Consider the following 12,409-nt stretch of genomic DNA (forward strand, 5'->3'; position numbering starts at 1 on the left):
TTTGTCGGGTTTCCTAGGCAACAAATTTCTTTTTGTCCTGCCCATTCAGGATTCCAGTAAAAGGTTTCACTCCCAGTGGTAGGACTTGGAGAGAGTTTATAGGGAAAAGCCAAGTACAGCAGAATAAAGCTTTGGACAGCAGAAGAGCAGAGGCAGTGCAGCAGTTCATCAGGGTTACCAGACAAAAAGGAATCAACAACTAACTACATAAATAAGTGAAGGGAAAACTACGTATATCTAGTTTTCCAAGGTTTTATAAAGCCAAGAGTTTCAAGGGGGTTGCTGGGGCTGTAACCAAGCATTGCTACTGAAACTTGGTTCTCCCTTCTGGAAAAACAAAGGACTCGCAAGGCCTAACGACAATATCTGGCACTGAGGATTGAGTCTTTCCATTGATTTTATGGTCTTTGGCTCAAGTCACAGAAAGAGATATTATGGAATGAAGAATGGCATTTTTATTTGATTTAGGAGACACTATCAGACTTGCCTTTACTAATAAAACGTCAGTCAAAAATTCTGGATGAAGTAGACTTTTTCTGACACTAAGAAAGAACATGTATAAGTAATGTTTTGAGATTTATTTTTTTTCTCAAAGGTTTCTTTTCTTTACAGACAATATGCCTTTCCTATAAAACAGAATGGGCATAACTTGCCTTCTCTTGTAGTTGGCAACTTATCTGTGGGTATGTGAAAGAGAAAACAAAATTATATCTGAAGTCGGTGGCATGCAGCACTCCTGTTCATTGAAGTGCAATAATGATTTCTCCCATTATAAGCCTCACTGAGATAAGGTTTATTTCCCCTTTCACCTTAAAACACAGCTTTTCGTATTGCACAGAGTTATTGCATCCCTCATCCAAAGATGCACTTAAGCTTATGCTTAACCTTGTAGTCCTTAAGAGTAAGGCCACTGAATTCAACTGGAGCAGAGTCAAACTTTCATGTGCCTACAGAAGAGAATAAATAAATAAATAAATACATGGTATCTGCCAGATATCTGACAGATTTTTCACGAGAATGAACCAAGCATTCTTTTAGGGAGGTCATGGTTTAGAGCTCATTGAAACTGATAGGCAAACTGCCATCCATTTTAATGAGCTTTCTGTCAGTCCTGACTTGTCCAAATGCTATTTCTGTCTAATTCTCAAAAATTGAAACATCTTATCCAAAGCTGCCAAAATGAATAAAGTCAGACAGTTAATGAAGCCACCAAGAGATGAAAACTCTGATAAGAGCAGGACAGTCTCACTGCCTCCATCCACATCTCTGTTATGAATCTCCTGTTTCACCTTTTCATATTTTAATTGTTAATAATTCCCAGTGGAATACAATGCTCATTAAGCGCTTCCTAATTTATTGAACATAAGTTTCACGAAGTAATTTTAATCATACAAAAATCATTCTAAATTAATTTTGATAAATAATTTCCTGTTGCAGTCTTGTAAGCTTCCTTTTGCACTCTGCCATTTGAAGCAGCATCTCTGGTTATTCTCCCATCTAGCGTCCATCATTGCAGATGCCACCGAATTTCCATAAATTGTTGCATGTATTTATGTAACTGCTGCCAATTGCTAAAGAGTTATGTTTTAATTATTTATTTATGTATTTTGTGGGGGGGTGAGAGAATTGATTACCTGAACTATAGTGAAAAAAATGTTTCACGTCATATATCAAAACCCTGCCTTCCTGAAACTCACATCTTGCAAATATGGGAATACTTAGGAGTCACCACAGCATGCCTTTAATAAGCTGGCTTTACGAAGTTGTCATATGTTAGATATTTAGGATAAATAGGCATAATCTTTTTAAATATGGAACAGGAAAACTACTCATAATACATTTGACTCAATCAGTCTGGCAGTATCAATGCCAGCAGTTCTCAAATTCTTTATATTGCGCAGCCTTTCCTTTTGTCTGAAATACTTTGCACCTTTCCCATCCTTTCTCCCCAGTACTTGTCTCCCTCACGTGTACATCTGTTTCATTCATATACTGCATACGTGTAGGTGGGTGCATGTACACACAACACACAGGATGCCACCTGTACAGCCAGCCCATTTTATATGTGTACTTATAGGTATGTGTAACCATAGGGGTATATATATTTGAGTATTAAATACACATATTTAATTAATGTGCAGGGACTGGCAGGGGAGCAGCCAGTTATCTCTTATACAGATAACAATTTCATAGAAGATCACTGAATTTTAGTACAAACGTGCTTAATACCTACGCTCTTTCAAGGAGCAATCCCTTCTTGCTCTAGTTTCGGTGATACAGGATGTTCTCCTGAGCTACAGTTCTGATTAATGTTACCCTGTTGCTGGGACAAGACATTAAATCCACCGAGCTCTACATATGCGAAGAAAGGGCTGAGAAAAACAGGAAAGCACGCAAAGCAATGCAGCTGAATGACGAACATAATTTGGTTGTTTAAAATTCACAGACAGCTGCCTCCACTGCAACCAATGATGGAACTGAGACCTATGAATGTGTATTTACAGGCGGAACTTGTTTCCTGACATCTCTGATTTTTTTTATCCCTGTTCTTTCCACAAGTCTTATTGCCAAAAAAAAAAAAAAAAGTAGTTCAAATGAAAATCTTGTTATTATTCACTGTCTGCAAGCATAATAAAGATGTTTTCTAGCTGAAAACAGAAAGCAGGGCCTCCTACAATCATGGGGAAAAGAACAGTGAAGTGCCATCTATTTTTATTGAAGATGTATTGTTCATGCAACTTTTCTCAGGAAATCCAAATAATTTGCTCCCAATTGCTTTCAGTTTGAAAAAAAATGGCAGCCTCGTGTTACAAGCAAGCAGAAAGAGCATTATTTCCCTTCAGTGCTTATTTTATAGGAAGGACACAGACACACTGTAGCTAGAAACTGGCACGTCCTGCCAAAAGAGATGAAATGTAATGAAAATGTGTTTCTGGTTGAAGTCAGAGAATGCATTTGCCGTATCACATGATCGTAAAAACTTCACAAAGGCACAAGAAACTTGGGAAGAAAGGAGAATATTCACGTCCTGAGGGCTACATCTCTGTTCTCTGGCACTGAGGAGACACTGCTCTGCTCCACTGTTTCGGCAGTACTGGGGGTAGTTAAGAGTTCCTCGGACTGATTTTCCATGGCTTTGTCCCTCAGCTGTGTGTTTGTACCTGCTGCTATGCAGGTGTGAGTGCTGGCCTCACCAAATGGGGGACTCTGAGCAACAAGCATTTCGCATTCACAAAACACAAATATAATTATCAAATTTAAAACAGGTCTACTGACTTTGTAGAGAAGGCATTCTTGACTCGTATGTTCATTCAAAAGACAAGAAGACCTTAAAGTATCTCCAGTTGAATAGGGTACCTTCCGCTTACTGCACCTAACACTGCCTTTATGCCCAAGCGTTGGTGTTATAGGACACCAATCTCCCCTTTGCCTTGCTCTGCCAGTTCTGTGTGGTATTTCAGCAGTTGGAGAACATGAAATTCCTTTTCTCCTTGACTTGCACTGGGGGAAGGTGCCCTGCCTTCAGCAGGAAACCTTATGTGGAGTTGTTGCATGGTCAGGCAAACAAATCTTATTAAAAAATGTGACTAGGTGCAATTCTGTTGATTAGGGTAGCTTAACGTTTCTACTGGTACTTGTAATTTTTTATCCATTCAGACCCCTGAGTTTTTGCAGTCAAATTGTGAAAGATCAGCAGCTGAGCTTCAATAACATTCCTCCTCATTTTGCATGCTGCCTTTCCTGTTTTGTAGAGCTTCTGAATACAAAATGAAGCAGCAAGAGTGTGTTTGCTCTATAGCTAGCAAGGCATGAAGCACTTCTTTCTACAGCTGTGGAGTACGTCCAGAATATTCATAACAGTGCTGCAGGAGATGTGATTCAATGTGTGACAGTCAGTGTGCCATTGTGCGACACCAGATGATTAATGCTCACAGCAAAACACTGCTTGGTTTAAGCAAACAAAATTAAATATTTCTTTATGATTATAGAAATCACACGTTAGATCTCTGAGGGAACATCAGCTGCTGCTCGCAAATGCTTCGTATTTGTTGACTTGTTTTCAAATGCTTTGATTCTGCACTGAATTTCCCTACCACATAAATCCATCAACACTTTGGGCCAGCATGGTGATTCAGGGATGGGGACGGTAGCTCAGGACACAGGGGGTACCTGCACATCAGTCTGCCTCTTGTTTTAGGACCTGCCATTTACAGCATCGTTATTGTTCCCATTTGCAGTCTTAGGAAGACACCACGGGAGTTAAAAAGGGCAGGGATCTTAACCCATGTGCCAAACCACTAGGGTTCTTCCTTTCCAGCCCCCAGGACATTATACCAAAGCCATTTAAAAAAAAATGTTTCATACAGAAAACCTAAAGAATAAGCTGGCCTTACAGCACTGAAGGAAAAATAAAGGTAAAGCGTGTTTCCCACTTGAAAAACTTTGTTTACAGAGTTGCCAGGATGCATCTTCCGTGGAAACAACAGACTTTGATCTGTCTTGTTCTTGAATGCTGCTCGGATTATTATGCTTACAATGAAGGAGGGTGGAAAATGGGCTGCCAGATGGTTAATGGCCCTCCTGAAAAATAGCCTTCTATGTTGTTTTTTGAAGTCACTTGTCAGGGAGCTATCATAATACAATCTCTGTATTCTTGTCATTCATAGAAGGAATCATATTTTAAGCAGGTGTTATCAAGGCCAAGAGAGCCCAAATTAACTTGTCCTAAAGCTACTTCTCAGTGCACTGCCAATAAATCTACTTACAAGTTGCTGTATCCAGAAAATATGCAAAATAATACACAGGCAGCATATGAAGGAGTGATTGCTGCCAGCTCCTCAAATGAGGGTCACGACTCCTCTCCAGGGCATTCTGCACTGAGAGTGGCTGGGTGGCTGCTGAGCTTTGCCACTGCCCAACATAAGCACTGATATCCCTTTGTTTCCCCAGCACCCTTTGCCTTCATTTGTCTATTTATTATCACTTGCGAATTCTCTGTGCAATGGCTGTAGCAACAAGAATGCACTGCCAGGAGTCCCAAGAGGCCTGAATTTATCTCATTTAATTTCAGGGACCCAAGGAAAGGCATCTAGCTAAGTTAGACTCCCTGAACAGTTAACGAGAAAGGAGGAGAGGCAAACAACCTATTTTTATTCTATTACATGCACCCTGCACCAAAAAGAAGTCCTCCAAAAAGCGCAGAATAGCTTGATTATTTTGTGCTGTATTATCTTACGGTTTCATGTAAATATACTTAGGTTAGGTTTTGATTACTTATTATAACATAATAGTATAATAATAGCAACAGTATTTGCACCCAAAATATACTTTTATAAATTCTAAAACTTTCATGCTTATAGTCTTTTTATTTATTTATTTATTTATTTATTTATTTTATTATTTTTTTTTTTGGTAGAAACACTGATTACAAGTCCATTTTGCATTTTCAGGTATGTGGCCTGACGTCATATTTGCAATAATTGGTCAAAAATCACATTCTTACTAATTATTCAAAATTAGAGCTCTATCACTTCCCACCTGGTTCTCTGTACTCATACATCAGGGCCTGACAGAAACCTGCAAGTGATCCCAAACTGACGGAAACTAATGGCATTTTTTTTTAATGGACTACAGAAGGATTTGGATCTCCAGATGGCTTTGTTTAAAGTTAGCTTTCTATGATGTTCTTTGTTGTTGTTTTGGACAGTACGCGACTGTTTACTTGATTTAAATAATTAACATCATGGAACTAGACTTTCCTTAATTTCTGCTCAGAGGTAACTAACTATACGTGGTCTCTTGGGATTGTTTTACCTACCTTGTTGTAATGATCACAGTGAAGGGGAAAGCTGGTAATGTCCTCAGCTTTTAAAGTGCTTGATACAAGGCTAGTTTACTCTGTCCAACGTGTATCACGATTCAGAAGGTCACAAATCAACACATCACTTCTGCAGAACACTTTGTTCCATAGATATATATACATTACAGTTGGAAAAACTGGAAAATAAATGAATTAAAAGTATTCAAGATTGGCCTGTTCTGCTTGCATAACTGTAGCACTATAGCACTAAAATATCGCGATGATTGACAAATAATTCCTGTTCAAAAACTCTGAATCGAGCCTATAAACTCTACACTGATTAGACCAAGGTGAAAATTCTGTAGAGGAAAAAATCAATGGAGGGACATATGCAAGGCTGGTGGGAGCAACATTAGAGGTGGTTGCTTTAACCTGTGAATTTCAATGAGGTTTTTAACAGCAGCTCAGATGATGAAGACGTATCCTTGGTTCAGAGCTGGCAGAAGAGTTTTAGGCAGTCCTGCTCCTGGAGGATGGAACCGCCTCCACACTCTGCTAATTCCAAGCTGCAGCTTGGCCCAAAGAGACCATTTCCCAGAAGACCTAATGAATTTTTCAGACCAATATTTCTCTTGTAATGAAACAGAGAAATTCTGTTAATTTGTCGAACTAGAGCAGCTTTCTCAATGTTACTTTTAGAAATATGCTATTTACAAAGCATACATAAAAAGCCTCAGAGAGACTTCTTGTGTAGGATTGTTGGTGACTGGTAATACCTGGCATTGTCTAGCCCATGATCCTTACATGACTCAGGGAAAGATGGACTTTGATATCTTGTATTTCTTGGCATGTTTTGGCATACTTCTTTCATACAGTTACCACTCGTAAGCAGTGTGTTGTTACAAGTTGCTTGGTTCTAAAACACCGATCTTAACAAATACATGCAAATAAAATAAAAATGTTGAACTATGATTGGATGGAAGTGCATTTGGTAGCATTTGAGTAGTTGAATTAATGGTTGAAGCCCACTAAACAAATACTTTTGAAAGAAAAAACAGGATTTTTCCATGGCCAATTCCAATCACCTAATGAAAGCATGAAAAATGTGATTTAGATACAAACCAGATTTTATTCGTATATTTTTTCTTCTTTACTTAAAAGCACTTCTACACAAATTCAAAACCATTTTTCCTTCAGTTTGTCCAAAAGATGTCTCTTCCATAAGGAACAGAAGATGTGTGTTTATGAGAGCTAGATGGTAAAACAACTTCTCAGCAGCAAAGCACCGGTCAGATCTGAAAAGTCGTTTATGTCAAGATTCAGTGTGGCTGCAAAGATAAAAACTCAGGCAACTCAGGCTAAATTCCCCAGCTGCAGGAATGATTTCAATCTTTTTCCTCAGCCAGGTCCTCGTAGACTTAGAATTTCACTACTATTTGCCAGATTAGTTTCCAGAACACAGCACTGCAAACACATCATTAAGAAAAAATCTTTCAGACAATTTTATCATAGTGGAGAGTGGACAGTGCTGTGAAGACGTTTGCATACTTCACTTTTTAGCAACAGCTGCCAACATCTTAAGCTTTGATCTGCTTCTGCTTTTGAATGATTAGCTGCCTGACTTCCAGATGCAGTCATTAACAGAATCTTGAGGCTGCATTTGTAAAGTGCTTTGAAAACATCTAAACAATTTTTAAAATAGTGAGTGTGTCACCTATTGCTTGGATAACATTTATCTTCACTGCCTTTCTCCCTTTACCTACCTGCCAGGGTGGCTGTGAGTTAAGTTTGCTATCCCTCACTAGCCTTACAGCCTTGACTACTATAATGTCCTGGTGTCTACAAACTGCAATTTAAAATGCATTTTGTTACAGGACTTGTGTCTATATTTTGTTTTGTTTGACTACTGCCTCAAACAATTGGTCCACGACTTCTAATTACTGCTGTGAAATGAAAAATGTTCATATCAGTGTGGTTGGAAGAGCAGCCCTATATAGAGAATGTCACTTGAGAAGCCCCAGTAGCTGGGGGTAACATATATAGTGTTGTTCACAAGTTACATAGTACTGCTGTGTTTGTGTATTGCAAATGGTTTTCCATGTCTAACTTTGTTTTATATTCCTTAACCAATGCCAGCTGGAAGCTGAAGACAAACTATTGAACCAATTACTAAAGGTCCCCAGTAAGCAAACAGTTTTCATTTTGTCTGGACCCCTGTAACTACTGCAGCTTGATCCAAAATGCTCAGAGACTGCAGACAGTTTCACAAGCTAAAATAATCTACAATTCCTCATCAACCACATCAGTGGATGCAGAGTTCACGGGGGAAGCGAATTCACTTCTTGCTGGTACTAGCTGAATTACTAAGGTATGGTTTTCCTTCTCCTTGGCACCGTGCTTTTAATAAAATCTATTTCCATTTCCCGCAGCGGGGACAAATGCAAAGATTGTTCATTAAAATGGATGGAAACAACATGAGAATTAGCTTGTAAACACAGCTTTTGGAGTATGCCTGGTATTCTTTTTTAGAAAATTCTTGTAGGGAAAATATTGCTTCCTCCCCAGGAAGAGAGGACAACACCTTACACTGGTGCAATTTCACTGTACAACGGGAGAATACACCGGGAATCTGCTCACATGGAAATTCTAGTGGTGGTACACAAGGCAGCAAAGGAAAGGGGAGATAACAGAGGTAAGCAAATGAAAACAACAGAATAGTAGGATCCGTGCATCAATGACTTCAACCCTGCCATTCCTCTAGTTAAGAAAATTCCATAGTTAAGGAAATGTCTCCTATTGTAGCACTTAAGGCTCGGAAGTAAGCACAGTACAGCTCTACTGTGGTTCATCAAAATGGGTTGAAAAACATTTATCATCCAGACTATGAACAGGACAAAAACACCCCTATGAAGAATGGATTTTATCTAGCAATCTTTTATCAAGAATCAGAGAAGAGCTTCTAAGTTGCTTTTTCTTCCAATCATTAACCTCAGGCAGTGGTTAATTACGCTCTCAAACACAACCCATTGATTTTACCAAGACCTACATACACTCGAACCTCATTCAGGATGTATTCAGCTTTCAAACATTCCCCTAGGATTACTGCCCTATGAGAAAGTACTTGTTGGCTTCTTAGGATAGAGTGACATCTTGTGGTTTCTCCTGTCCATCATTGAAAAATTACCCACAAAAGCTTTGACCAAATCTTTTGCTGTTACCTGTACAACACAAATATCTCATTTGAGTAGTATCACGTACTTCTCTCAGTACCACATAAGTCCAGTTTTATACTTGTGCATTTGCTGTGAAACTGCAGTGGGGTGAATCAAGCAAAAAATGCAAGCCATGATCCTTACTGTAATTTAACTACAGACTTTGAGACTACAGCAAATGAAAAGCGCTTAGCATCTAATAGAAAACCACAGCCAGAAACTGACTGGCTTTCAAAAAATGTCAGTCTAGCCCCCCATTAAGTACATGTGTGATTGTACTAAGCAACAACTTGCTCTGCCATTTTCAATAACCTTTCAGTCTCTTCTGTGCACCTGGGAAGTGGTGGTTGTGTTTGGTGTTTTTTTCAGTCATTCTCAGGTCACAGCACCGCTACTAAAAGGACTTGCAGGAAAAATAGTCTCTTGAACTGAAGCTCTGAAAAACGTTTCCAGCTGGACTCCAGTAAATGTATGCAAGAAGGACAGATGACAACAACATTAGGGAACCGCATCTTGTGTTTAAACTCGATGTGTTTCACAGAAGGATCTCAGTAGACACTCACATCATGGGTCACTTACACAGCACAACTACAGAAGTTTCAGTAATTTATTTTCTGATATAGCCCCCAACACAAAATACAAATTTATTTTTTAAGAAGACCACACACCTAAACTCAACATATGAAATACTATTTTGGAATTCCCCTTACCATAAAAACAGAAAGACAAAGTATTTTGCTAATTTCGTCTCAGAAGCAATAGCATCTTTGAAAAGAACATACAAAATCTAGATTAAAACCACAATGTAATAGTATTCATACACCTCAGTAAACTGGTAACAATACTTAAGATATTACTACTGAAAAACAGTATTGTTTGAGAGCTGCTCTTGTGGTGTACGACTAACAATTGTGCATAACTTGGTGAAAAACCCACTCTTGTTACTGAAAACCAGATAATTCTTGATTCTCAAGAAACATGAAATGGCTGTTTTGCACCTGTAAGGACTAGGTGAGTATCAAGTGAAATAACTAGTGCTTGCACCTCTGTTTCTGCTTGCTTTCCAATATGCCCACAGAGACAGTTCTCAGAATAAGACTTAGCACATGAGAAACATAATTCCTCTCAGTACCTATGGTCTTCTAACTGCTAGGGAAGTCTGTGCACTTGCCTGATATCCTCTATAAATACTTCTGACTGGCAGTTGTCCTTCCATAATTCCATAGCTTTAGTTCAAGTCTATCTTCAAAGTCTTTCCCTTGGTAAGGAGCATCTACACTGCAAGGAACTAATACAGAAAAAAAAAAAAAACAACACAGAATTGGTCAGAAAGATCTTTCACTGCACTGGGAATAAACTTCACTGAGTTATCTTTCTCATGTTTTTCCACTTCAGTGAGCACCTCAAAAATTAGCCTGAAAAAATGTAACAGCATAAAACTCAGGCTCCCGCTGAGGTTAAAAACATGGATCTTTACCACGTGGGGTCACTTTTACAGACGTTAGGTGGTTTCTGTGAAATCATCTAAACATGAAGATCCAGCCCTTCTCTAACAGTGTCAAAGGAGCTGGATTTAAGTGCATTGAGACTAGTTCTACACCTTGGTAAAATTAGCCTTCTCTTTCTTCGGAGGAAGAAGGAATGCTTCTAGGTACATTTTTAACTATACAGAACTAAGATTATAATTTGTCTAAATTTTAATACAAAAAAATTCTTATCAAGTCTAGACTATAAGACACTAAGGGCTATACCAAACAGGAGTACAGTGCAGAAGAAGCAGGAGCTTCATTTTATTTTTCATTTTTCCTCTTTGCAATAGAACAAAACAGTCCAAGAAGGCAGGACTTGGTGTGCTCAAACGCCCTCTAAGGCAGCACACCCAGCCTCTGTGGATTGCACACATCACTTCGCAGCCTGACCTGTGGGATTTGCACCAGCAGGGTAAAAAAAGTGAACCATGTGCCAAACTTGGGAAGTTCTCCTTGCATGAGTAACTTTATGAGCAGTATCTATGCTGTTTTAAACTGAATGCATGCCTAAGAGGCCTGTAAGTTAAAATCAGCCAATGTGCATTTGTTCCCATAGAATTCAAAATAAAACTTCTATTGTCTGAAAACCCCATTTATCTACAAGTCTGTATTTATCATCTGTTTCGAGAGCTCCTCCCTTTTCTCCTATTCTCTCACCTTTTTAATAACTTCTGTTCATCTCATATTTTTTGCAATAAGGGAAGAAATAATTACATGCCTGTCTAGTGATCGCTGGTACTTCTTGCAAATGGAAAGAGCAGCTAATTCCAGGCTAACATTTATTTGTGGTATGTGTCATTTTCCTCTGACTGTTTGTCCTCAATAAAAAGTTAGGGAACGATAAGGACTATGCTGTTCCTTTAGACATTCATGAACTGAACATCTTTAGACATCTTTATACACTTAAAATTAAGAAAATAAGTATTGAGAAAGATTGTTCTAGATCACTGAAGTGAGATACTGTAAAGCTCAGGTTAAAAGTAGAACATCTACTTTTGTGGAAAAATAAAAAAGTGTTCACACAAATAACATGACTTCACCTATTTTTACTTCAGTCACATACATAGCTATTCTATACTGACTAGGTTCAAATAATCATGCGATCAAATTTTATTGGCATCAACATTTATGGAAGGTGAATTGCAGAATCGCATGCAGGAGCATTCATAAAAGCAACATTTCAGAATCACATGTGGGAGTTCACACAAAAAGTCAACCACAGTTATCTTAGAATCCATTAGGCTTAATTTTTTCCCATTAACTTTGATGAGACAGCATACCGCAGTCTGTTTACTATTACAAGAAGAGATTACATTTTCCAGATGTAGTTCTTCAACTGTAAGTTATCATCAAGGTTTGCCATTTCATTATTCAGAGCTGCACACATTCTGCTCCTTTATCATTGATCCAGTCAGTCTTTGGACTGTGAAAAATTTAGGAATTATGGATTTGCAAGTTTGTTGCTTTACAATTCACTAGAACAAGAAACAGTTGTTGACATGTACACAGTTTTATTTTAAGGACACAGCAATCACAATGACAAACAGAACCATTATTTTAATACTGTGAACTTTCCTCTGGAAACTTGACTTGCACACAGATCTGAAAGCATTTTAAACAGTATCTTGGGGGAAAACACAGCAAACCTTAAATACATTAGCTTCAAACTTCATGTGCTTTTTTCCTCATTTTGGTAGCTGGCAGTAGTTAAAGCTCTTCAAAGTCGTGGCCACTCGTATTCATTGCTTCAGGGTGCATTACCCTCCCCATGAATAACACAGTACCTGGAAAAGGCAAAAAGAGAGGGGAAGGAATGATGTTAGAACTAAAAGGAAATGTTGACGTTATATGATGGTGAATTACTGGTA

The 12,409-nt window shown here is 38.4% G+C and overlaps 1 protein-coding gene across 5 annotated transcripts in view; it reads right to left on the reverse strand.

Moving 5' to 3' along the window:
* Nucleotides 1-11,572: 11,572 nt before the first annotated feature.
* Nucleotides 11,573-12,409, reverse strand: part of SERPINI1 (serpin family I member 1) — a 44,736-nt gene continuing 43,899 nt past the window's right edge. For all 5 annotated transcript variants that reach the window (XM_084529596.1, XM_084529595.1, XM_084529594.1 and 2 more), the window contains one exon: nucleotides 11,573-12,325. In XM_084529596.1, coding sequence (XP_084385722.1) covers nucleotides 12,249-12,325 — 77 coding nt within the window. In that variant the 3' untranslated portion in view covers nucleotides 11,573-12,248. The remainder of the gene's footprint in view (nucleotides 12,326-12,409) is intronic.

Source organism: Aythya ferina (genome assembly GCF_964211825.1).
Source record: "Aythya ferina genome assembly, chromosome: 9".
In the NCBI taxonomy this organism is placed as follows: domain Eukaryota; kingdom Metazoa; phylum Chordata; class Aves; order Anseriformes; family Anatidae; genus Aythya; species Aythya ferina.